This window comes from Saccostrea echinata, unplaced genomic scaffold, assembly GCF_033153115.1.
Source record: "Saccostrea echinata isolate AGI-Se365-2 ecotype Australia unplaced genomic scaffold, CSIRO_AGI_Sech_v1 ptg000048l, whole genome shotgun sequence".
NCBI lineage: Eukaryota > Metazoa > Mollusca > Bivalvia > Ostreida > Ostreidae > Saccostrea > Saccostrea echinata.
This window is the reverse complement of record NW_026889797.1, coordinates 287,589-313,036: the sequence shown is the minus strand read 5'-3', so window position 1 is coordinate 313,036 and position 25,448 is coordinate 287,589. Positions and strand designations below refer to the sequence as shown.

The 25,448-nt window shown below is 33.1% G+C and overlaps 2 protein-coding genes and 1 non-coding gene across 3 annotated transcripts in view; 1 reads left to right on the top strand and 2 right to left on the bottom strand.

The window, feature by feature from the left end:
• Positions 1 to 6,893, bottom strand: part of LOC133203112 (E3 ubiquitin-protein ligase DCST1-like) — a 33,540-nt gene extending 26,647 nt beyond the window's left edge. The window contains exons 1-4 of the mRNA XM_061338960.1: positions 6,758 to 6,893; positions 1,680 to 1,790; positions 1,153 to 1,356; positions 244 to 383 (exon numbers count right to left, since the gene is read on the bottom strand). Of these exons, the coding sequence (XP_061194944.1) occupies positions 244 to 383; positions 1,153 to 1,356; positions 1,680 to 1,790; positions 6,758 to 6,893 (591 nt within the window). The remainder of the gene's footprint in view (positions 1 to 243; positions 384 to 1,152; positions 1,357 to 1,679; positions 1,791 to 6,757) is intronic.
• On the bottom strand, positions 5,994 to 6,066 carry Trnap-ggg (transfer RNA proline (anticodon GGG)). Its single transcript has one exon. It is a non-coding gene; the product is annotated as a tRNA-Pro (tRNA).
• Positions 6,894 to 8,819: 1,926 nt separating the features above from the next.
• On the top strand, positions 8,820 to 25,204 carry LOC133203111 (collagen alpha-1(XXIII) chain-like). Its single transcript, XM_061338958.1, has 16 exons — positions 8,820 to 8,874; positions 14,727 to 14,798; positions 15,084 to 15,227; positions 15,459 to 15,557; positions 15,780 to 15,921; positions 17,262 to 17,433; positions 17,721 to 17,883; positions 18,156 to 18,307; positions 19,817 to 19,964; positions 20,066 to 20,338; positions 20,826 to 20,872; positions 21,369 to 21,573; positions 22,071 to 22,146; positions 22,272 to 22,335; positions 23,041 to 23,126; positions 25,135 to 25,204. Exons 1-16 carry the CDS (start codon positions 8,820 to 8,822, stop codon positions 25,202 to 25,204), a joined length of 1,968 nt encoding a protein of 655 aa, XP_061194942.1.
• Positions 25,205 to 25,448: the final 244 nt, after the last annotated feature.

Genomic DNA, 25,448 nt, shown 5'->3' with positions numbered 1-25,448 from the left:
ATCGTATTATTAGAGCCGATCAAAAATAATAATATATTATTTTCATCGATAATGTGAATCTTTCCGTAGGCGGTTGAATGATTATACATGTACAATCCATATATAGGATCGCAAAGCCTGCTTCTTCATAAGAAATAATTTTGAATGGTTTTCGAGCCTTTACTCGTCAGCTGAGCAATAAAATAACTCTCTTTTCTTTTTTAAAAAAGTAGAATGCCATGCATGATAAATATGCTATTTTACCACAAACTGCGTCATGATCCTGCGGAATGGTTTTGTTCTCAGCTCCCACTTAGCAGACGTCTGATTAATGGCTAATTCTGCAGCACAGGTCAAGGAGCGAATCACTTCTCTACCGTTTACAATGATGTTATGGATCGGTCCTAAAAGCAAAGGGACTAATTAAAGCATCATGTTTACTTCTAAGCGTAAATGTACTGTATACATAGAATTAATAAAGATATATTATTTGATGCAGTTATTGCGTTCTTTTTTATTTTTATTTTTTATTTTATATTTTATTTATTTATTTTGAAGGGGGGTTACAAGACCTAGAAAATTAATTAATTCAGACAATATTGTTTTCGTGAAAGAGTATTAACTGTAAACGGTATATTGGAAAATTTAATACTTTACAATATAAGAAATCAAAGTATATCTAAGACATTGAGGACAAAAAAAAAGGATGATTTGAAAGAGAGGAAAAAAACTTCAAGAAATACTTCTCAAATAAATGACAGCGCGAGATTAAATCTGGTAAACGGTATCAAGAAAACGATGATATAAAAAAAATATGAACTTGTATATGTGTATACAAGGAGAGTACAACGTTACATTACATTGTATATTTTTGGTGCTTTTGTGTACATGTATATTAAATTGAAATTACATTTTTCTAATAGGTCTATCAACTGCAGAAATTAAACGTAAACTCTCAAAAAAAAAAAAAAAAAAAAAAAAAATCAACCAAACTGCTCTACAATTAAAAGTTTTCAAAAAAACCTAATTTTTCACCATACTGTGGCTATTACCTTCGATCCTACCCAAATGAAAGAAAATCGAGGAAACCCTCTCCCCCTCACTGGGAAAAAAAAAAATAAGGATCCCCAAACACCTGATAACATGGAAGACAATGGGGATTGGCGTATTTACCTGCGATAAGAAATACGATTGCATAGGTTCCTATAAACGATCGTCCTTTCTTTCCGAAGAATGTGGGGATAAGCAACCAAGCGATGCATCGCACCTGCGCCGATATCGCGTATCCGGTAGCTAACCCTAAACCCAGAAGTCCGCCCACTAACTCACTTGTATCTTTCTGTAGATTTAATGGCGCTAATACCGCCAGATATAGACCTAGATAAAAATTAAAAAAATTATCTTCATGGATGCCAAAATTTAAAAATAAAAGAAAGTTTTGAACAAATTAATGTATACATAGTATTAAAAAGCATTTAAATCAAGGAAAGATATAAGTCGTTTTTGAACAACTGCAAAGTAAAATTTAGCTACAGTATACAATTAATATTTTTTACGTAGATGTAGAAAGCGCCTCTATTATTGATTTAATCATATTAATTTCTTTTACAATATGCTTATATTTGATCAATATATTGAATTATTAGATGATCAAATACTTCAAAAATGCAGAAAATAAATTCTAGTAATAATTAACCTACCAAATGCTAAAAGAGCCCCCGTGGGAAACCCCAACACCGTTTTAATCCCGCTGTATTCCCCCGGATCCGATTGTACAACGTCCCTTAATTTATCGACTAAGAAGAAAAAACCTGAAACAGAGGATCAAATTATATTAATTAAAAACAAAATGTTAATAACATGCATAAATTCATTCCCAGTTGATTTCACCCATTCTTTACCAAAACACTGATTCCTGACTCCGATTCTCAGAAGTAAATAAATTTCAATATCTCTACTTGTTAAAGTCACATATTACGTATTTTATAAGTTCAGGCTAACTAAAATTAAAAAGATCTTTCTATTTGTTTTATTACTTTATAGATAGATAGGACTTTCCTGTAAATTACACAATTTAAATCAATCACGTTTCAAGGGTATTAGAAATTTAAAACAATAAACGATTTATTTACCGACTCCGCATTTAAATAAACGACACAGTTTAAAGTCAATATAAGTATGGAAACGAGGTTATTCAAGTTCAAAACTTTTAACGTAAATAACATATATCATGTTAATCTACTCTAAATCTCGATTTTTTTTTAGCTCAGATATGCCATATATAGCTTTAATGATACTCGTTATTAGAAATATTACATGTTATGTATATTAGATATCTGGCCCGTAGTATACGTACATTGGATTGGAGGGGGGTGGGGGGGAGGGATATTCGATCTAAACATGTTTCAAGGGCTCGGGCGTTGTCAATTTGACAGCGTCCTTATAAACAAAACTTACCCAATGTCTAGCACAGGTATTTGTGGACAGGACCCCTCCCCCCCCCCCCCCCCCCCACCGGTATTCAACCCCGAGGTTTGTTGGACATTTTTTTCACAAATTACAGTACCGACCGGACACAACCTAACACCAGAGCGAACCCAAAGCGCACCCCGGGTTCGCTTCCTGGGTTCGCTCGGGGTCCGCTGCGGGTCAGCTTTCAGAAAATTTGGGACCGCTCTGGGTGCGCTTCGGGTTCGCTCTGCGTTCGCTCGGGGTCAGCTCTGGGTCCGCTAGAGCGAACCCGGCGTTCGCTTTCCGGGTTCGCTTTACGCACTCATGCGTGAAGCGGACCCCGCTTTAATCTTGCCGCCAGTAAGCCCCGCCCCTTGTATACTCCAAATACTGTACAGTAGTGAAATCGATCATTACTGTTTTTATGGCGATCGAAACATGTACATGTACATGTAAGTGACAATATGGAGATCGTTGATAAATTTTCAAGAATTTCACCGTACATTCAACGTAGAATTTCTTAACTTACAAGCTAAGTATGTCTCGAAAGAAAAAGAAGAAAAGGTGTTAAATTTATTTTCGATGTATCGGATGGAGTGAAATTGATAAGAGTATCTTAATAAAAAAAATCTTTCAAATTCATTTGTTTACATTATTCATGGGTTTTTAAATAAGTTGAAACTTCCAATTGTAATTGCAATTGCTAAATCGTAATTTAAATGTTTGAAAGACAACCAACTGAATTATGATCTTATCTATGAAATAGCTGAGATATACTGTACAATGTACACGTAAAATGCTAAGTTTTCATATTTAGCAGATTACATTTAAGCTAGGTTGTCATCCATAACATGTATATGTAGGTCGTGATAATCACTAAAAATTCTCATACAGAGTAACTTGAGTTTCGTTTTACAGATCATTTATAATTTACTTCCATGTTATAAATCATTGTTTTATGAGGCGAGTTTAACGGAAGACTTATGAGAAAAAAACAACAACAATCAAAAAAACAAAACAAACAAACAAAAACTAATAACTGGTCCACTGATAAGATTATATTATTTTTTTAAGTTGTTTTCAAATACATGTAAATGATCACTTGAATAGTTTGTGTTCCTTACTGGTTCATGATCCCCTCCCCCCCCCCCCCGCCCCACTACATACATGCACATGTACATACTGGAGCGGCATGTTAACAAACAAAATTCTAAATGTTTAAAAATGAATAAAAACAAGAAACAAAACAAACAAAACAAGAATTCAATAACTGTAAACTCGCATGATTACTTAAATGAAATTAAGATAATAACGCCCGATGTTTTTTGTTTTGTTTTTGTTTTGTTTTTTTTTCTAATATTGTTTTATTTCGATGACCCCCCACCCCCCCCACCCCCCACCCCTCTCCGTACTCGAATTGTTTTCTATGGGCTGGTTGTAGCGATTTTAATTTCAAATAATATACAGTGTTCTCTCTCTCTCTCTCGCTCGCACGCTCGCTCGTAAAGCTATTCTACTGATTTTCGGCCTTCAGGTGGTAGCAAATTACATGAACATGTACTCTTCATGCAACGTACCAAAGAACTATTACGTTTCCAAATTCAAAGGTAAAAAAAAAATAATAATAAATGAATTTCTCATTGATAACGTGCCCAGACGAGGTACATGTAACTTAAGGGGCATCGAATGTAGGGGGAGTATATACTCAGGTATACCGTGACCATGGAGACAGTATATATCCAGCTAGCAAGTGTCAATTAAAACCCCCCACCGCAATTGCTCTTACATATGTAGCACCCGCAATATCTTCGAAACAGGTGGATGATTACCGACACATGACCTTGGCTTCACTTTGAAACTATAATTATTAAAGTGTTAAAATTAAATAATTATGACAATAAAAAAGGTTCAAATACAGGTACCTATGTAACGAAAAAATATATGTACGTTTTCGTATTAAGGTATCTTTGCAAGTTCAATTTACTAATGTTGGAATTACGTGTACTTTTCTTGCACAAGTACAAAACGTATCCGTCTAGTATTTTTTTTATACCCATATAAAGTATTTCGAAAATTACATGTAGTACATGTAAGAGGTTCGTGAACATGTAAACCTGTATAATTATATATATCGACGCGAAGGAAAGTGATAAGCATTTTTTTTTTGACTGACTTGCAAGTAGTTACAAAAATTCAAAAACATACAATGTAAGGTCTACATGTAGGATAATTAAAATTGACAAAATAATCTTTCCCTATATACATGTATTTAAATCAAGCTATTTATTAAATTTTGGTAAAAGATTAATTTAAAAAAAATATAGAAGATAAAAAAATGAGATTTTTTTCTCCAATTTACGTATTGACATAATGCACATTTATACTGTACAATGTACATTTAATTTTTTTCATGATCAATTATTAAGATCGATAATTTCGATGTTGATCTGGATACATTAAAAAGTGCATGTAAATTGAAATAATGAATAAACAATAATTAAATTAAAGCACTTTCATGTTCTTATACTGTATCTTGAGATAATAGAATTCTTTAATTTATCGAAGACCATTTTTTTTTAGTAACAATTGTTATAGCCATTATTATTTTCTTTTTTTCTATTATGAATTAAAGTATATTGTCTGATAAATTTACGCAATACATATTAATGGATTTTAAAAATATAAAGAAAATAAATATGTAACTATACATGTAACATGCTACCTGGATAATAAAAATATATAATGTATTAATGTATTTTAAAAATAAAAAATAATGAAAATAGATGTGTAAATGTTGCATGTTTTCCGGAGAATTAAAATATATAAATGTAAAATCATGTTCAAAAATCATATTAATAATATTTTTACACTGTACATTCACACGCTTTGCTTGTACAATGTTTAGATTACAAACTGGCATGTTGACTGGTCGATGCGCTGATGGTCACCGCATTTTATCACTTATCCTGATTGACAGACCTGTTCGGCATGTTGATTGGTCGACGCGCTGATGAGTTAATCGCTAATCCTGATTGACAGCTTTGTTACACAACACCGAACGCGCGTTCGCTTTCTGGGACCGCTACTGAATTTGGGGTTCGCTTTCAGCGTTCGCTCGGGGTCCGCTCTGGGTTCGCTGCGGGTTCGCTACGGGTGCGCTCCGGGTTCGCTCGGGGTCAGCACTAGCGGACCCCAAGCGAACCCGAAGCGAACCCAGAGAGCGAACCCGGGGTGCGCTCTGGGTTCGCTTTCTGTTAGGTTGTGTCTGGTCGGTACTGTATATTTATTGCACTTATTCATCATGTGTACCATAGGAAAAAATCGTGAAAACCCCAAAATAATCGTTCCACACAAAAATGCCCCATTATACATTAATAATTTGTGAAAAAAAATGTCCAACAAGCCTCGAAGTTGAATATCGGGGGGGGGGGGGGGTCCTGTCCACAAGTACCTGTGATGTCTAGCTGACTTGAGGTATTAATACCCACTCTGACTCGATAAAAAGTTTACAAAAGTACCAGTAATCTGTAAGCATATGTAACGGGAGAGGAGAAAAATGCAGCGGACCAGACCGGAACTCGAACCCGAGCCCCCTTAATCCCCAGTCAGGTGCTCTACCAACTAAGCTATCTGGCCACCGGCGATCGAACCCGTCTGACCGCCACACTCCTCCCTCCTTAAAGGTCTTTGCCCCCCCCCCCCCAAAAGACTCCAACCCAGGCTCATCCTTGCCAGGCCTCTCACCTGTCACTTCCAGGGCATGGCACGGCACAAAATGTAACGGGAGAGGAGAAAAATGCAGCGGAGCAGACAGGGAATCGAACCCGGGCCCCCTGAATCCCCAATCAGGTGCTCTACCAACTGACCTATCTGGCCACCGGCGATCGAACCTGTCTTATAGGTCTAAAATGCCTATTAGCCTAATAGTGATCGACATTGTGATTGATGATGATCATCATTGATTTTCACCGACTTCGCAAAGGGAAATAGTTCTTTGACCGTCGATGACGATATGTGCATTAGCTTTGGGAAGATTACTTAAGTTCGGATTTACATGTAAATGCACCTATCGACATTTCCTTACACGTATAAGCAGTATGGAAGTTCTAGATCTTCATCTGGTTTCGTCACACGACAGTCTCGGCTCTGGGGCCATAAAACTTAGATGATCTCACTTTTGATTTCAGTCTCACTTTTCCCTTATAGGCCTAAATTTCTTTGGTAAAAGTGAGACTGAGATCAAAAGCGAGCTTGTCTAAGTTTTATGGCCCCAGGCATCGATCTTGATACGAATGAGAAAACATTTTGATGTCTTTATTGAACTTACAAAGGTAAATTTGGCTTCCTTTTCTTTTCTTTCGCCTTTTATACTTCTTTCGTATATGATTAAACATATAATCCTCATATGTTAGCTTCTTATTGTCATCTTTTTCCTCATCGAATTCCATGTTTACAGACGCCATTATCAACTCATGACGTCTTTTTCTATTATGACGTCATTTTTCCCACAGCTGAGAGCTGTCTTCGATCTGTGCAAAACAGCCTATTCAAGTTTTTGCGTATGTCATTTAATTTTATAACTTGAGTTTAAGGGGGTGGGGATACCCCCGCCCCCCTCCTACAGTGTATGCTAAAGAAGAATATGTCTTCTTCTTCCTTAGAAAATAAACACGCTATGTAAATCAACGGTATGTTGAAAATAAACACGGTATGACTAAAACAAGAATTATTGTGATTATTTATTGCACGTTCTCTTAGTTTCAGTGTCTAGTATATTTATGCAAGATATATCTTTAAAAAAGTAGAGAACACGCTCATCTGGCTTTATATAATAAGAGTTTACAAAGCTATAATTCAATCTTTTTCATTTGAATTATTATGGGGATGACGCTAAAAATCGAATAAAGCAGAATGCTCACAAATGTAAACCCCCCCCCCCTTCTCCTTTTGACCATGCCTATAAATATTAAAATAACTTTTTTCTCCATTTGTTCTTAGTCGGACAGAAGACTAATTATCACAAATGTGACAGAGTGTATGACCTATTCAGTTCAGGGCACTTTATTCAATTTCTGATAGCAATCTATTTATAGACCTTGGTACTATCGGTACTATATATAACTTTTAGAAGAGGTTATTAAGACCACTAAGTACTTTTGAAGAGTAAATAATCGAAACAAAAGAAATCGATCCTAGAATTGAATCATTTACAAAATTATTTAATTCAAAACTGGTACATTAATTATTGACTCTGGATCGGGAACATGTATAAGTACTTATTTACATGTAATTTGCAACAAGGGATTAAAAAAAGTGATACTTTCCAAACTACTATAATTGCATTAGTTCTGCTCACTCTGGTCCACCTTGATCTGTTAAGAATTTCTGAAAAAGGATTCTCTCTCTCTCTCTCTCTCTCTCTCGTTTTCTTTATATATCTTCTAGATGAATATCTGATTGGGAGGATTAGGAAAGTTCATTCACATATATTCTACATTTGACATACTTTGACACTCACAGATAACGCAGGTTTAGGACACTCCGATGTAATTTTGTGATGAACTTGTTTATAATAATCGGATCCTGTCTAAATACTTTTAAAACTCTTAGAATATTATTAATCAATCAATAAACTATTTAATTCTTATTCATCTCATAAAATTTTTCCATCTATTAGAAAATTAATATTGAATATCTGTCTGCTTAATATAAAAAGGAATTTATGAAATATAACTCAAATTTCTGAACATCCTTTCAACATAATTTTGGAGTTTGAATTTTTATACAGTCTACATTTGCAATTTAACAAAAATGAATAAAGAAAAAATTAATTAAAATTAAAAAAAAAAAAGTAAGTAATAAACTTCCAAAAACAAAAACAAACAAATAGAAAGAACTACATTCAGCAGCAGTGTAAATCTAGCCTGTCTCACTACGCTCTAAACCCAGCTCAGGGCTAAGGGCCAACGCTAGATGAACAAAATATAACTATAAAATTAAAATTAAAAAAATGACAATAAATATTAAACATATGGAAATAATAAAAAAAAAAAATGAAAATTAATAGAAAATGGGAAGAAAAAAAAATCAAATTTAAAGGGGGAGGGGGGGGCGGGGGCAAAGCAAAATTGAGAAAAACTGACTAAAAATTATCGGTCGAATTTCCTTAAGGAGCAAATTAATCTACCTTGGCCTACTTAAGTCAGTAAGAACGTACCAACTTAGTAGATCTATAGTCTATAGTTCTCTCGTAATATTCCAAAGGGTCAAACTGTCGCAGAAAGAATGTCACAAAATAAGAACACAAATTCTGGCTGCATCTTCGTCACAAGCGCGCTTGTAATTGGAACTGCGCTTGCTTGCCTTGTTGCAGTAAATTTTTATCAAATATGGACACTAAAACAGGACATAGAGGTTTTAAAACTGCAATGCAACTTCATATCGGTAAGGATATTTTCTGTACAAGTTCTAGATTCGAGGGATTCCGAAAATTCTCTTGACACAGAATAAAATCAATTGGGTCAAAATGTGAAGTACTTAATAAATTTTTGAATCAATAAATCAGAGAAATTTATACTTTCAATATTATATTAAATGTGAATGACAGTAATAGCAATTTTTTACACCACGATCCTCTACAAGCCCTTGACATTATAAACATATTTCATTGTTATTTTTAGAGTAAAAATAACCTAATTCCTGGAAAAGGTATGAACTAATGATGCTGATTTTTGTGTTTGACGAAAGTCTCATTTTGCGCTTTTTGCATTGGCCAGTGGTTGCATTTATGCGAGCAGGGTTACTTTTATATATGTCGAAATATAAGTACGCTCGATGCAATATACAAATTGAAACTGTTTCATTATATCTATATTTTGTTTATTTTAAAGCCACTTCTATATTTTCTCTAAATACACAAAGGAATGTAAATTTCATTTAATTTTGCCGATGAAGAAAAATATATTACTTTTTAAGCATTTTATTTTGTCAGCATTTCAATAAGCTGATGATAAATGTAAGTGACCTTCATGTTGTTACTTGGTTATGCATGTTAACATGTAAATATGAATATTGCATATAGGGTATGTAGCTTACCCAACCTAGTAATTGACTAAGACAGTTTTTGAGTTTCCAATGTTCTGATGGAACATCCCTCGAGATTTCCTCCGTTCAGAAATGTGTCGATTTCGTTCCGAAGATTAATTCCAAAGCTTCACTTAAGTTATCTACAGCGTAATGAAGCATCAGATCCCCAGCCCCCACCAAATCAAACAACAAACATATGGGTGAATTCAAAAAAAATGACCACCAAACTGAATTTTTTTGCAAAAATTCAGCTACTTCTAACATATTTTTCACTTATATCATCATATTGCACATGCATTCTAGTTTAAAATCCTGAAGTGGCAATAGAATAGACAATTGGATTAAAAAGTTTCAGAATTTTTATTAGTAAAATTTCTTTTGAAAAAAGAAAATATCATTACACCTTAAACGACTTTCTAAAATACATAATCACAAGAAATTATAGTTTTTTATGCTTCAAAATGGTAAAAGGGGTATAAATGATCAAATCTAGACCTTGATTGAGTATCTTCTCTTGTATGTGTGACAAAAAATTGGCTTTTTGATTGTTATTTTACATTATTTTTTCAATTCTGGTTTGAAAAGTTTTAATAAGAAAAAAATATGAAGCAATAAAATTCCCCAAATTTCACTTTTTTGTCTGTTCAAGCCAATTCTTTAAATCTAAGCCAAAAAAGAATTTTTATATATGAGTTCTCTTACAAAAAATACTAGATTTTGAAGTGACCCTTTGTTACATTATTGTGTTGCACTCCTGACATCTGATATGTATTTTATTTAACATTGTTTTAAAAATTATTACACACAATAACCCATTCTTTCTTTGTAAATTAATTTGTTGTTTTGATATTTTTCATTGTTTACGGCAGGTTTTTCATATTTTGAAGACCTTAACACATGATTATTTGCAAAGTGTAATATACATAAATTGTATATAAAACTATATGTGAAATGATGAAAACTATTCCCTGAATTGACTAGAAAATTTCTGTAATTTGTTGATAGACATAGTGTTTTGAACATCAAATAGTATCAAACATTTTTTTCAACTCATTTTTTTAGTAAAGATAATTAAAAAGCATTGGTAATTATAAAGCAGTTTTGTTGCACTCCTGACTGCAGTAAAATTTAAAATAAAAATCGTAGAACACAAAAATTCATAAAGTGTTGGCAACATCAAGTGGTAATGAAACTGTGCAATGTTTGTAGTCCAATACTTCATAATTAAAACAGATGAAAGTATTTAAAATTCGCATTTTATCTGGAATTATTCCCTATTTATGCCAAAAAACTAGCTTAAATGTATATTTAGAAGATAAAATATATTTTATAGCATATTTTCCTTTAGAGGACAAACACAGTAACCCACCAGAAAAATTCTACTCATCATTTTTTCTTTATTTTTATTCTTATTGGAGGATTTATAATTCTAACATATTTGTTGCACTCCTGACCAAAAGTATTGGGACCTTTAAAGTAGAATTGTGAAGTGAAAATTACATAAGAACTTGTTCTGTTGTTTCAGTGAAGTTGAGGAGGAATTACTTGAATTTTATGACAATGTTTTAGTGTGTTTATTTTTAACATTCATTAAAAAAATCACAAAAAAGATAAAAACACATCTGAATTGATAAAATTGAAAAAGGAAGGATTTTAATAATAAAACTGTCAATAATTTAGTATTAAATTATACAAAAAGATCATTATTAATTAATGAATACGTCTAAGCATGAATAGAAGTGTTTTTGTCACACAACTTGAATCTTTAAAAAAATGTGTTGCACTCCTGACCATAGAAATATTGATCTGAAGCACAGACAGATCCTGTAATTGATAAATCTATTTGGTAAAAATGTTCTTTGTGTCTTTCTTTTCCAAATTAAAAATCAGAAAATCATATAAAGGTAATAGTTTTTTCATGCTTGGGAGCAAAACATCAAATGTTGCACTCCTGACATTATTGGGTATGCACATATACTTGACTCAAATTAATGCAGCTTGTGATTTATATAACATTTTTAAGTTTTAAAATGTCTATCAGTTATTGTTTTACACTTCAAAAATTCTTTTTTGTCTTAATTTTCTTTCAGAATTTTACAATTGATGTTTTTTTGGCAACACTACATTTTTTCTGTTGCACTCCTGACATGGTATGACATTTTTTTAAACATCAGCCATGACAACAACTTGATTAAACAAAAGTTACTACTGCCCACATTTAAAGCTCAATACTTTGAATATTATCAGGAAAGTCTTTATTTTCAACATAAAGCATTATTATTTATTTCACAGATCTCCAAAAAATATTGAAATTTCAAAATGTCACAAAAAGGTGTTGCACTCCTGACAATTTTAGCATCATTTTTGGGCATAACTTTTTTGTTAATTGAGATATCAACGAGATATTTGGCAGGTATTTAGACACTATCTAAAGACATATGCTGAGACATAGAAATCTATTTTCATTGCCTGTATTTTTAGTGTGGGTTGATAAATATGCGTTTGGTCATTTTTTTTGAATTCACCCATATGCATGGAGGTGCAACACTTATTTTTACATTTTAACGAGAAGAAAAAAGGAAGAAAGGATATATGAGACTGTTCAAAAGTTCAGTACTTCGTTGTGCTGGAAAAAAAATCAATTACTTACATTACATGTATTTATTTATTTATTTACATTGTATTTATTAATTTTTTTTTTTGTTTGTTTAATTGATTATTTATCCATTATTTATTTATTTATTCATATTCACATGGATCCAATTTACTAGGGACGAGGTCAGTTTAGAGTAACATTGATACATGTATGCGTAAAATTAATTTAATTCAAAATGATTGAGAAGTCATAATCTTCGTGGTTATCCCTATACATGAAGCTACGCTGCTTTGTAAAAATAGGATAAATATCAAATAATGCTTTCTTTATTTTGCAAACTAAGCTTGAGCATTCTAGGCTTTTCTTATTCGTTGTAAGCACAGGTTCTTGTGGACAGGACCCTCTTCTCCCCGGATATTCTACCTGGGCATGTTCGTCTAAGTACATTTATATATCATTTATGACATAAGAAAAATAGGGGCAAAATAATCCACTTGCCGATACAATTTACCTAAGTGTAGTAATAAGTATTATACATACCGGTAAGTGGTGAAAAAAGTTAAACACGTCTTAGGGTTGTACATGGGCGGGGGGGGGGGGGGGGACATGTCCAGAGGAACCTGTGCGTAAGCTTTGGTGTAATTTTAGAATCACGTTTTGCATTTTGAGCAAAAACAAAAACAAAAAAAACAACAACAACAAAAAGCAAAAACAAAACAAAACAAAAAAACAACAAAAAACAAAACAAAACAAAACAAAAAATCCAAAAAAAAAAAAAAGAAAAGAAAAACCAACAAAAAATAAAACAAAACAAAAAACCTGGATTAAACAACAGCTCTTGTAACATTGATTTGGTTTTTTCAGTTAAAAAAGATGTACCGGTACAAACAGCTCTAAGCTTGTCGTGGTTTATGGTTGTCTTTGCCAACTATCAAATGGCAACAATTGTTTGAAAATCTTTACATAGTGGGACTGTTGTAATAACTTTTACAGAATTACCTTTAAGACCGTGCATTCATTTCAATTTCAATTTAATTGATTTGAACTAAATACACATTCCTCTTAAAATAAATACTTTGCAGAATGACCCTGGAGAAGTTAATGGTGACACAGAAAGGACAAAGAGACAAGTTGTTGGAGATTTATCCACTTATATAAGAAATATAACGGTAAGACTCACTTTTTTTTCTGGGAAGAGGAAATGGGATACATGTAACATAAATATATAAAATACGATTATTTGATACAAAATTAATCAATTCGCGGTATTTGTAACGGATTTTGTTAAAGGTTGTTAATTGATCTACTTTTTCTTTAAATTCAGCAGTATAATTTTCTAGCAATTCCTTTATCTTTTCAGCGCGGTTTTATAAATATATAATTCCATTTTTTTTTCAGAATCAACAATTGGAAATAAAATGTAATGTCAATACAACAATATGTTTACAAGGTACGTCCATTTTATGTCATAGAAAGGTATTCGCTTTGAACGTGTTTTTTTTTTTTTTAAATATGTACCGTGGTTAACTTTTACTGTTTTGCCAATTATTTATTTTTGGAAGAAATATTTATTTAAACTTTGATCCTCCGATAGCATTTAAAAGTTAGATAAATGTATATATCTGATATTTTAGTTATACAGTTAGAGCTTTTTCTAAGGTCAATTCAATGATTTAATTACCCAAGGAGTACAATTTTTACCGAGCCCGAAGGTCGAGGGGAATATTGTACTTGAAGGTTTTCTTTTTCATCGTATTGACCGAAGAGCAACACTTACTGTATAATTATTATATTTTTATTCAACTGCTATTAGATGATTATGAGTATTTTTGAATTATTATTAAGTGTCTTATTACGTAAAATTCTATCTAAGTATATACGTTCTATTTCCATTAGTGAACACTTCAAAATTAGAGGCGCGTTTAGTCGTCTGACTGGGACAGCATGGCGTGGCGGATAATACAAAACATGCCAATCTCAATCCAGTTTTAAAACTTAATGTATTTGTCATTCCAATTAAAGAATAGAAGAACTAAAAGACATATGTAAGAGAGCGAGAACCCTAAATTGATCATCCATTCATAAAAAATACGACATTTCCGAGGCATGTGTATTGTATTTAGATGTACCATACGATAAATAGATACATACGATCAACAATAGATATAAATTGATATCGTTGTCATACCTACTCTTGATGTATATAAAGTCCACAACAATAAAATATTTCATTTGCATTTTCTTAGGAACTGTTCATCGACATTCAACATATTGTTTACATGTTTATGTTACGTTTGTCCCAGAAATCCCGCGAGATTTGTACATTTTCCGACTTTTTCACAAAAGAGCGCACTAAGAAGTATAACTCTTCCATAGTGGAAATAGAACGTATTGACGACAATACATGGTTTTAAACAACCTCACATTCTGATTATTTTCATCATACTTCCAGGGAGTAAGGGTGAAGTTGGGCTTCCAGGTAAAGATTTTTTTAATAACTTCTCAAAACTGACTTTTACAATAAAAAGTATGTTTAAAAATAATCATAAAAAATTCATAGTGATAATAATTACTTGCAGACATTGATGTTTTTGTTTTAATTTATCAAATTTAGGTTTACCCGGAAGTAAAGGCGATACCGGAAGTAAAGGTGCTCAAGGTCTTGCTGGACTTCCTGGTTTACCAGGTAAAGCTTACATGTCTATATATCTATTGTTTAATTTTTCGAATCTGACTCATTTATTTGAAACATTTTATTAAAAGCAATTCTAATCGAAACGTTCTTATTATATCTAAATTTACTTCAGTTGTACGAAATTATGCGAAAAGAAAACAATTTATATTAATTTCTAAACTTATTTCTGAACTATCAAAGAATTTCCAAATATGATATTGTTAATACATGTATGACCCTTCATATCAGAATTTTTGTATCTGAATATTTTTGCACTATGTAATTTGTTTTATTAAGGTGCGGACGGACACAATGGATCTAAAGGTGATGACGGACCCATGGGACCTGTAGGGGCCAAAGGTGACATGGGTTTACCAGGGGTCAAAGGTGAAACTGGCGTAAAAGGTGACACTGGTGTTCAAGGCTTACAAGGGCTTCAAGGTCAGTATTGAAATTTACTGCTAAACATAATTTTATGTATCATGTAGCTTGCTTCAAAATTTTTCTTACACATAGTATTAATAACGTTTCATAGTGTTGAAACCAAAAACGAAACCAATTGATTTATAAAAAGCGATTTTTAAAGGATAGATGTAGATTTGAAAATAGGTCTGAAGGGACTTCACACAAAAGTACTTCTAGGCAAGTCTCCATTTCCTATGAATTTTTAAGGTTTAAAGGGTGAGATGGGTGACGCGGGTCAGAATGGTATGAACGGAACACGGGGTACTCCTGGGATTCAGGGAACTACTGGACTTCCGGGAAGTAAAGGTCAGCAAACTGTATCATTAAATGGTGCAAGGTATAACTAAACAAAAATATTATAAGAAAATTATGGATTTATAAAGGATCCTCCACTGTGTTGTCTTAATATGACTGTATACTCAACTCAAGTTAGAAGCATGTTGCTATTTGTGTCACTCAAAAAGTGAAATCTTGAATAAATTCAAGATCCTCCTCTGTGTTGATATGTAATTAAACATGAAATTACAGGGGAACCAGGATTATCAGGACCCCCGGGTCTACCAGGGCTACAGGGGGCTACTGGACTCCCGGGGCAGAAAGGAGAACAGGGTGTGAAGGGCGAGGATGGACCATTTGGACCGACTGGAACAAAGGGGGAGCAAGGAGTTAGGTCCGTTTGTCACTTTGTGTATTCGATCATTTTGTGCCTATATCTATCTGAATGTCTGTCTTTCTGCATCCTTCATGTCTACATGTATTTGTATAGCAATAATTTGTCTACCTGTGTGTCTGTCAGTATTATTATGATCTCTCTCTCTCTCTCTCGACTTTTTACTAAAAAATCATATGGAACATACGAGGGCCGTTCAAAAATTACGCGGACTCTGCTATTATTTTCTCTTACAGACGTCGTATAGAATTGAAATTTCACATGAACAAATTTCTTAAAGATTCCAAAATATTCTTGATAATTTTTTTTGATTTCATTTAATATCTCATAAAATGTTTGCCGTTTTGATGCTGCTGATGGTGATGTACGGAGCACGACAAAATTGTTCCAAAATTTTATTCATTTATTTTCCATATTTCACGATATTTTTCAACAATTTTTTCTCTAAAATTTCTTTTATTTTTGTATTATGAAGTATTTAGATTTCTGTCGTAATATTTGAAGTACTAACAGAAATATTGTAATTTTTCTCCGATGTAACCCCTACGAAATCAACTGCAAAAATGACATCTCGTGATTTGACGGAGCAACGTACCTTTATCAAATCATGAATCATGCTGGGAAAACGCCAACAGAGACCCAAAACATGTAGTAAACCAGCGGGATTTTCGACACATCTCTACAAAATGTAACAAAGAATTTTAGACTGTTAGACCTTAGTAAAAAGGCAATCCGGTAGGGATGGAAGAAGTTCATCGACAAAACACTGATTTGGACTGTTAAGAATGTGATTGAGTTCGACTGACGTCAAACTTTACTTCAGAAATATCTGCAGTTTTGGGGTTTAACACAAACTAGAACACACAATACTAGTTTTGTAGTTTTTAATCTGGATAAGTGGATGTTTATTTTGAGTGGATAAGGTCACCCAAACTATACAGTATCAAATACTAAGGGAAAATATTGAGAAAATGAAAACTCTAAGACTTTAAAATGCCTGTGACGTTGAAGGTTTTACTGCGCCGTGACTTCATGATATGTCCTGTTAAATCACCCGAAATTGATACTAATTTACAATATTTTGATATGAAATTTTGATGACCATACATAAAAAGATTCTTTTATATTATTTGTGACTTTTTGCTTGATTATGTCGTCAAATATATTTTCTCTGCAACAAGTCCGCGTAATTTTTGAACGGCCCTCGTATATGTACAATCGACATTTCAGTGGGGTGAACTTTTCATGAAATCTGTACTAAGAAATGTACAAATTGCAGTTAAATTTTGTGATGATTTTCTATTTGTTGCAATATCTGAAAACTTCAAGAAATATTTCAGTGGCAATCAGGGACCAAAAGGTGCCATGGGACTTCAAGGACTTCCGGGTCAACCTGGGTCAAAAGGTGAACAAGGTCAGATGGGACTTCCCGGTGCACCAGGAGCAGCAGGGTTAGATGGACTTCAGGGATTACAAGGACAGAAAGGAGCAATGGGACCACAGGGACCAAAGGTTGTTTTTAATTATATAATTACTGAATTAATTTTTGATATTTCAATACAAGTTCAAAAGCTTTTTTCAAACTGTAAACTGTGCAAAAAAACATGTGACCCCGAATTTTCATTTTTTTAGATACAAATTTTTAAAACATTCAGGTACTCTCTTCTTAAGATCGCTTCCTCTGTGAACTTTCTACAGTAAATAATTTTATGTACCTTTATAACTAATGACTTAAATACAAAAATCATCACATGCCAGAAACGTTTTTTTTTTTTTTTTTTTTTGTCTACAATGAAAAGGGAAATCCTGGTGATGCTGGTCCATTCGGACCTGCTGGTGTTAAAGGCAAACAGGGAGTACCTGGTTTGTCCGGACCTAAAGGAGAGAGGGGCGAAAAAGGAGAAACCGGGCAGATGGGATTAACGGGTGCGCAAGGTCAAAAGGGAGAGCAAGGAGTTCAAGGTAAAAAAAAAAAAAATTATTTCGTAATTTAACAACTTATAATTTTGCAAGATTTTTTTTTACATATATCACATACAAGACTTGCATTACTCAAGTTATAAAATCTCTTATTTTAAATTTATTCACTTGACCTACCATCCTTATTGCATAAATACATTTTTTCAGCAAATTGACCAATCAATAATATTATTTTATGTTTTGTCAGAGTGCTAGCTTAAATACCAGGTTAAAGTCTAGTAGTTAATCTTTATTCAAAAAGATCATTTTTTTAGGATTTCAGGGGGCTACGGGGCAGAAAGGAGAAAACGGAAGCATAGGTCCAGTTGGACTTCCGGGTTCACCTGGACTACCAGGGATTATGGGAATGAAAGGGCAACCTGGACCCCAAGGCTTGCCTGGATTAAAGGGAGAAATAGGGCCAAGGGTGAGAGAGAAAAATGATACTGTAACACACTGTAAAATTAATGTAGATGCATGAACAAATAAGAATGTACATCGAAAATTATTTCGAAGTTGACATTGAATTTATGCGCATTTTTTTAAAATTTGAAATGTATGTAAGGCCAAACAAAAAAATATGTTTGTTTACTGTTACATGCTGAAAAACAATAGGGTCGGTAGGTAGGATTTTTTTTTTATTTTATTGAATTTTTTTTATTTGCAAATTCACATGAATTGGTTGAAATACAAAACAGTTTTACTATTGTGTGATGCTTTACTTTTGTTTGGGCTTGCCCTATGGGCGATAGACAATATCTTTAGTGACCCCCCTTTTTTAAATTTACTTCATTTTTTGGCTGTCCCTACTTTTACAGTCATCTTTAAACAAAAAAGGGTGCACCCTACGTAGCACCAATAACAACATGTTTACATTGGTGTTTGATTTTTTTTTTCAACGTAAGCTGTTGAATGTAGTTCATTGTGTATTAAAGCACATGCACTTGACCGAAGTACTAGCCCATAGTTCATAGAGTAAATAAACAATGATAATGTTTATAGGGCATGTTTATTTTAAGCATATTTTTATGCTAAATATGGTTTAAGAATTATGTGTTTAACTAATGAATCCTTTTTGATGTCGGAACATAAAAGCTATTTATAGAATGACCTAGAAATGTTGGGAAAACCCACATGTGCAATAACAAGTGTATTACTTTCAGGGTGTATACTATCTTACAGCAGCTAATTAATTTTTCATGGTTATATATATTTTAATCAAATAAAAACTTAATGTTTAATAACATACCAGTAATTGCAATAAACATAAATTGACAGCTATTGCATCATACCCCGTACCATGATTTGCATCGAGTTCACCAAAGGTACGCAACATGTTTGTAGGATTCTAGTGATGTCAATTTGTTTTATCAACAGATTAATAACTGATAACATTCAAAGTAAATCATCTTCTTAAAAAAGGTATACCATTAATAATTCATGCATAGCGGGAAGCATAGCGGCAATGTTTGATGCAAGGCGGGAGATCTTGAATGCATGGCGGTATCGCCATGTAAAATCGGCCTGGGGAAAAAATTATGATAGTTTAATCGAAAGTAGTAGAAATAGTATATTTCTTGTACTTTTGATTTCAAACCCTTGACCGATTAAGATGCATATAAAAGTTAAACTGACCGGTGAGTGACCTGGATTTTTACGACGAAAAAAAAAATATGGGTCGGCGATTAAATATAGGGTCGGTCGGGTAACCGTAAACAAACATATTTTTTTGTTACGCCTAATATTCCAACTTTCATTGAGATCTTTGTTCATTTTTTGTATGATGTTAGTTATTGACTTATAGCAAAGCAAACAAAATAAAGTAGTAATGTTATAATTTTTGAGTGTAAAACAATTTTGTAAAGTATGCAAACAAAATTACCAAACTCTTCTGATTCTACATAATGGTACATGTATATAAAATATCAATTTCTAGGGATACAATGGACTTCCAGGTCCATCTGGCACCACTGGTCCTTCCGGTCCACAGGGTCAGAAAGGGGAGAGAGGACAACAGGGATACTTTGGACAAAAGGGGGAGAAGGGGGACACTGGAGCTGGCAGCGACTGCTGTACACACTTAGGTAAAATTAGACCAGTGGCCTGCAAATTTAAAGATCAAAGGTTGAAGTTCTGTATCTCAAAAAGTTCTGTGCATTTTTTTTTTTCGTTATTTTTTTTTTAGCAAAACCTACAATTCAAGGAAGCGTAGGAACAATATATCACGTGACAGCGAAAGAGAACAACACCGTCATTTTACCATGTAAGGTCAACGGCTATCCTCCGCCCAAGGTCACGTGGTCCAAAGATAATGCTGTCCCAGTTATCAACCAGGGCGTGTTAACTGTAAATGGTCTGCTTCTAGTGGATGTTCATGTAAGGGACTCCGGAAATTATACCTGTAAAGCCGAGAGCATTCTGGGAATTCAAGAAAAAATTGTAGAATTAATGGTAAAAGGTAAATTTATTCTTTTTGTTTAGATTTTATGAAATCAAATAATACAAATGTAATTCTAAATAAATCCATTTCTTTTTATATAGTCGGTGTAAGCGATGTGAGACTCTTTTGAACGTTAATGCTTTAACTAGTCTCAAAGTTTTATTCAGTTTTGTTATCCCCTTGCAACGAAGTTTGAGGGGATAAAGTAACACGTATGTTTGAGTTTGATAGAGTGAGTGCGTGCGTGCGTAACGGAAATTACGCAAGTGATAATTTTATATCGGGATCGAAGTGCCTTTTTCGAGGGAATGCTCTGCTTTGCGGTGCCCTTGTTATTTTTGATTTTAAACCTGAGTTGTACCTTAGAGATTTTTTTTTCATATTTTGGAAAAAATTCAGCTTTGATCTAGATATGCTTGGTTCACTTCAGTGAATCAGAAAAATTGGAATAGAACTTCTATGAGCTTAATGATAATATAAACTAATCTACGGGATTTTGTTTCAGATGGAAAAGCAAAAATTCATCCAGATCTAGAATACGTCGGTGCTAAGGTAAATATTTTAATTGAACAATTTCACTTAAAGTAAGATTCATATACAGTCAAACCTTGATAATTTCGAACCTAATGAGACCAAAATTAAACTTTGAAATATCCGATTTGAAATAACAAGGATTAGGACATTAATTTAAAAAAAAAAGTGGTTGGTACGGTCAACTCATTTCGACATATACCGGGTTTTCGAGATATCAGTGTTTGACATAACAAAGTTCACATGTTGTGAATGACCCCGCCCACACCCCCCCCCCCTCTCAAGTCTACATGTATAGTTAATGACAACCCTCCTTTCAAGTCCATAGATGAGATTTAGGTGTGAGAAGGGTTAAATGGATATTCATCCCAATATACATTTTATAGCATTAGTTTGATACAAAAAAAAGTCATGTATAATGTACCTCATATTGATAAATAAAAAGGTGTCTTGTATAAGTCAGTAATAAACAAACTCGAGATTAAATTTACAAGATTTTCGTTTCCTTTTCTTTTAGGTGGGACAAATTGTACAAAACTTGTGCAGGGTTACAGAAGCTGATCATTACAACCTTCAGTATTCCAAGGTCACAGGGTCATTTCCGGTTCACAACATTAACCCGGATGGGAGTATTCAGTTCGCAATGACAGGGGAACGTGACACTGGAGAATACCAATGCGAGGCTACAACGGATACCGGAAATGTGTTTGCCGCCTTTTATGGTAAATCTTGCTAAACCAACAAGTGCTTCATTAGCTACTTTTTTTGAAAATGAAATTCAACGCCTTTTGTACATGTTGTCATAGTGGTTAATTTTTGTTTTCTTTCTCAAACTACCTTGCCGTGAATAAAAGTCATGGCCTTGACAAAGTCAAAACAAAATCATTATATTGTTACCACAGGCACCTGACGTTACTTATTCTTCTTTCAATAAAAAAAAATATATCCCCTACCTATTAATACATGTATTATTAGGTAGGGGTTATATTTTTTTATTAAAAGAAAAATGAGTATTAACGTCAGGTGCCTGTGATTGTTACAGTACATACAGTTTGAATGTTATGATTCAGTAGAAAAACTGAGAAATAAACAAATCCTGATTATAAAATTTAGGGGAGGAATATCCATTTCAATGAGAAGTGAACATATGATGGATGTAATGTAATACATGACTAGTATGTTCTTAATTAAAAAGAAAAATATTTTTTTTCTTTTCTAGTTTATAAAGACATGGGACAACTCACATGTCAGACCACATTTGCTGATTGTGCAAAATTGGACAAGTCTTACTGCGGGTAAAATCTAGAAAATGTATAAATTATTCAATGGAAATGACGCCATTTAGTTATGACGTAGGCGTATATATTTCAATAATTTGAAACATAATTCTTGAGTAGAATGTTATTTTTCTAAATTTCAGTGGCACTTGTCCTGCAGGATGTACTGATCTTAATGAAGTCTTCCACGCACATCGATTCGCACTGGTAGGAATATATCATGGACTCTCTAGTGCTTTAAACTGAATTTTAACGCATGCGCAGATTTTAGTTTCAGATATTTTCGGTAACTTAAAAAAGAAATACACTTCTGTCTTTTAAAATGTTTTCTATATATTATCAATAAAAATCTGCACTATGACTAGGTAGAGTATTCATAATGCAAACTTTAATCATTGATAGATAGAAATTTTTTTTCAGAAAAACAATACTGTAAACCAACTATTATATTCAACAATTTGTGTGTTTTATTCGCGATTCGTCAGTTTAAAGTCAATCCGCAACGATTAATTTTCGCGACTGAGGAAACAATCTTTATGAATACAAAGCAAAATAAATGATTCGCGGCGATTAATATTCGCGAGTTAAAGTAGGTCGCGAAAGTCGCGAATATTTCTCGCACGCGAATAAAAGCTGGTTTATATGGTACTTCTTTCCAAAATGTTGATAAATAGACAAATTTAATAATAATCTTAGTAAATATATACATGTGTATATAGGCTTCAAAGATCATATTTAGTTTGTAAATTAGTTATAAAATATGAATATAAAAATTAGCGAGAAATTTAAAAGGAAACCATTTTCTGTTCCTGGCAAAACATCTCTTTAGAGAGGAATCATAGCCGGTTTTTTTTTTCATTCCATAGATAATTGAACATTCTAATTCCAGAATGATGATTATTGATATTGTAGAATTTACCAGTATGTCGGGCCGCCTTAAATAGCGGTGATCTGACGTCATTGGGAGGTCACGTGGTTTGGAAAAATGAACATGCAAAGTAAGAAAATTACTCATTTAATATATACTGAAGCATCATTTTATCTGTATATAGCATTTACGTATATTAAGTTTGGGGTTATTTAAATAGTTTAACAAATACGTTTGCTGTTTTTCACCGAGTTTACATTATGTGGTTCATTCCTCCAAAGTATATGTATGGGATTTTTCCATTTATAGTGCGCTTTATGATGACATGCCATCATAATCATGCCATATAATTACAAGGGACTATGTTTTTGCGCATGCTCAATGAAGACATTTTGCAGCCATTAGGGCTTGCAAAACATGCATGGTTTCCATACTGTTTGAAGACATTCTACAGAATAACCTTTTTTCACATGGTATTATTTGCATTATATGATATGGGATCTTCCATTAATGGTACATTTTATCTAATAATAACTTTTGTTACAATTTTGGATTAACAGTGCCCTGTATTCTATGTTGACCGATTTATCCGTTTGCTATTCACTCTCACTTTCCTTTTTTCTCTAGTTTGTTTGCAGTATGGGATTTTTTCCCTTTGCAATTGCTTTCTTGTAAACAGCGTTAATCCCCCAAATTATGAATTTATAGTGTATGATTTATCCGTTTACAGCGTTAATCCCCCAAATAATCAATTTATAGTGTATGATTTATCCGCTTACAGCGTTAATCCCCCAAATTATCAATTTATAGTGTATGATTTATCCGTTTAAATTGTGCTTTATCCTCGAATATATACATTTGTGGTATCTCTCTATTATATAAACATGCAGAGAGCAAATATCTTCATACCTGTATGAAGTTTTTTGAAGGTCATAGGTCATTACGCGACCTAATCACAAAGCGCAGTAATATCTACATAAAAAGACTTACTCCACTTAGCAATATAGCATGTTTTTCATGCATAAAAATGTACAAAATACGCAAGTAAAATAATAATCATTTTATTTACAATGTAAACGAGTATTTAATACAGTTCTTGATCGATTTTACATAGAGAATAGACAACTACGTGTTATAAGTTTCATGTCTGAGCTGCATAGTCTCAATGCGACGTTTACCCTTATTTTTCTCGCAGACCTCTGAATGCAATAATTTTTTTTCATTAAACTTTACTCACAATAAATTTGAAAATCTGTTGAAAAATATCAATGCAATCACGCCACAAACAGCTGACAAACACTGCACTTTGGAAGTTCGGTAGGCACACCTCCATCATCGAGATTGTTGTGACGTTGTCTTAACAATGTAAGCTGTCGCCAGTGTCTCCATGTCAACATCATAAATTAATGAATATGCCTTACTGAAATCGTAGATTTTATGTTTTTGATCAAATTTTGTACTTGATTTCAAGTTATCTGGTCCGGACAAGTGTCTCCATCCATCCCTTTCCGACCGAAATTCCTCCAACTTTTTATTATCAAACATCGGACGTGTTTCTTGTGTTTTTTTAACATCGAATATGGGATCTCATGAATACAAAAATTCCAAGACACCTATATGCTCACTATAATTGATCACAAGTAGCCTTTCACAGAATATTCCCTTCAAAACAGAATCCTTTGCCAGATGAATTTGAAGCGTAACCGCTTCTCAAGCCGATTTACACCTAGCGTAATTTGTCAAAATCTACGACGTACAGTTAGTGCAATATTTATATTCGATTACATTCGATTGTCCGTCTCAAATGTATATATAAGTAATAAATAACAAGTTTAAAAACTTCAATGGGAATTGAAGTGGGTCGGTACGTGATCAAATCTTCTGAGAAGGCCTTCGGCCTTCACAGGAATTGATCACGTTACCGACCCACTTCAATTCCCATTGAAGTTTTTAAACTTGTTATTTATTTCTTAAATAATTCAAATTGTTTGTTTACAATATGAGGTTGTTCTCTTTACAGTACCAGTATCCGTTTATAATGCGCTTTATCCCATTCTAGTATGATTCGTTTGTTTTACAACATATGATTAGTTTACAAGATTTATCTTACTTACAGTATCTTTTATATCTGTTTACAGCGGCGGTGAGGCTTCAGAGTTTGTACAAGCCACACAAGTTAAACGTCCATCTCTTGCCATACTGGGATAACTACGCCATCTCCAAATTAATTTCATCATATTTATATATTATATTCAAATGTAATTTGTGTACATTACCATGTAATAAAACCTATATAAATAAGTCTTTTTTAAACCTGCAATTTATACAACAATTTTAGGCCTAAAGTTTTGCAGAACTATTTTTGATGGGTTCTAAAGATATACTTGTATAGGAAAACAGTGAGATATAAAAAATACAAAATATTTGGCTTTCAAATATATTGTACATCTAA

Excerpts from the sequence above, each read along its gene's own strand:
- LOC133203111 (XM_061338958.1), top strand. The coding sequence starts at position 8,820 with ATGGACACTAAAACAGGACATAGAGGTTTTAAAACTGCAATGCAACTT. Across the intron at positions 14,799-15,083 it reads TGGACTTCCTGGTTTACCAG|GTGCGGACGGACACAATGGA; the intron begins GTAAAGCTTACA and ends TGTTTTATTAAG. Across the intron at positions 22,336-23,040 it reads ACGCACATCGATTCGCACTG|AATTTACCAGTATGTCGGGC; the intron begins GTAGGAATATAT and ends TTGATATTGTAG.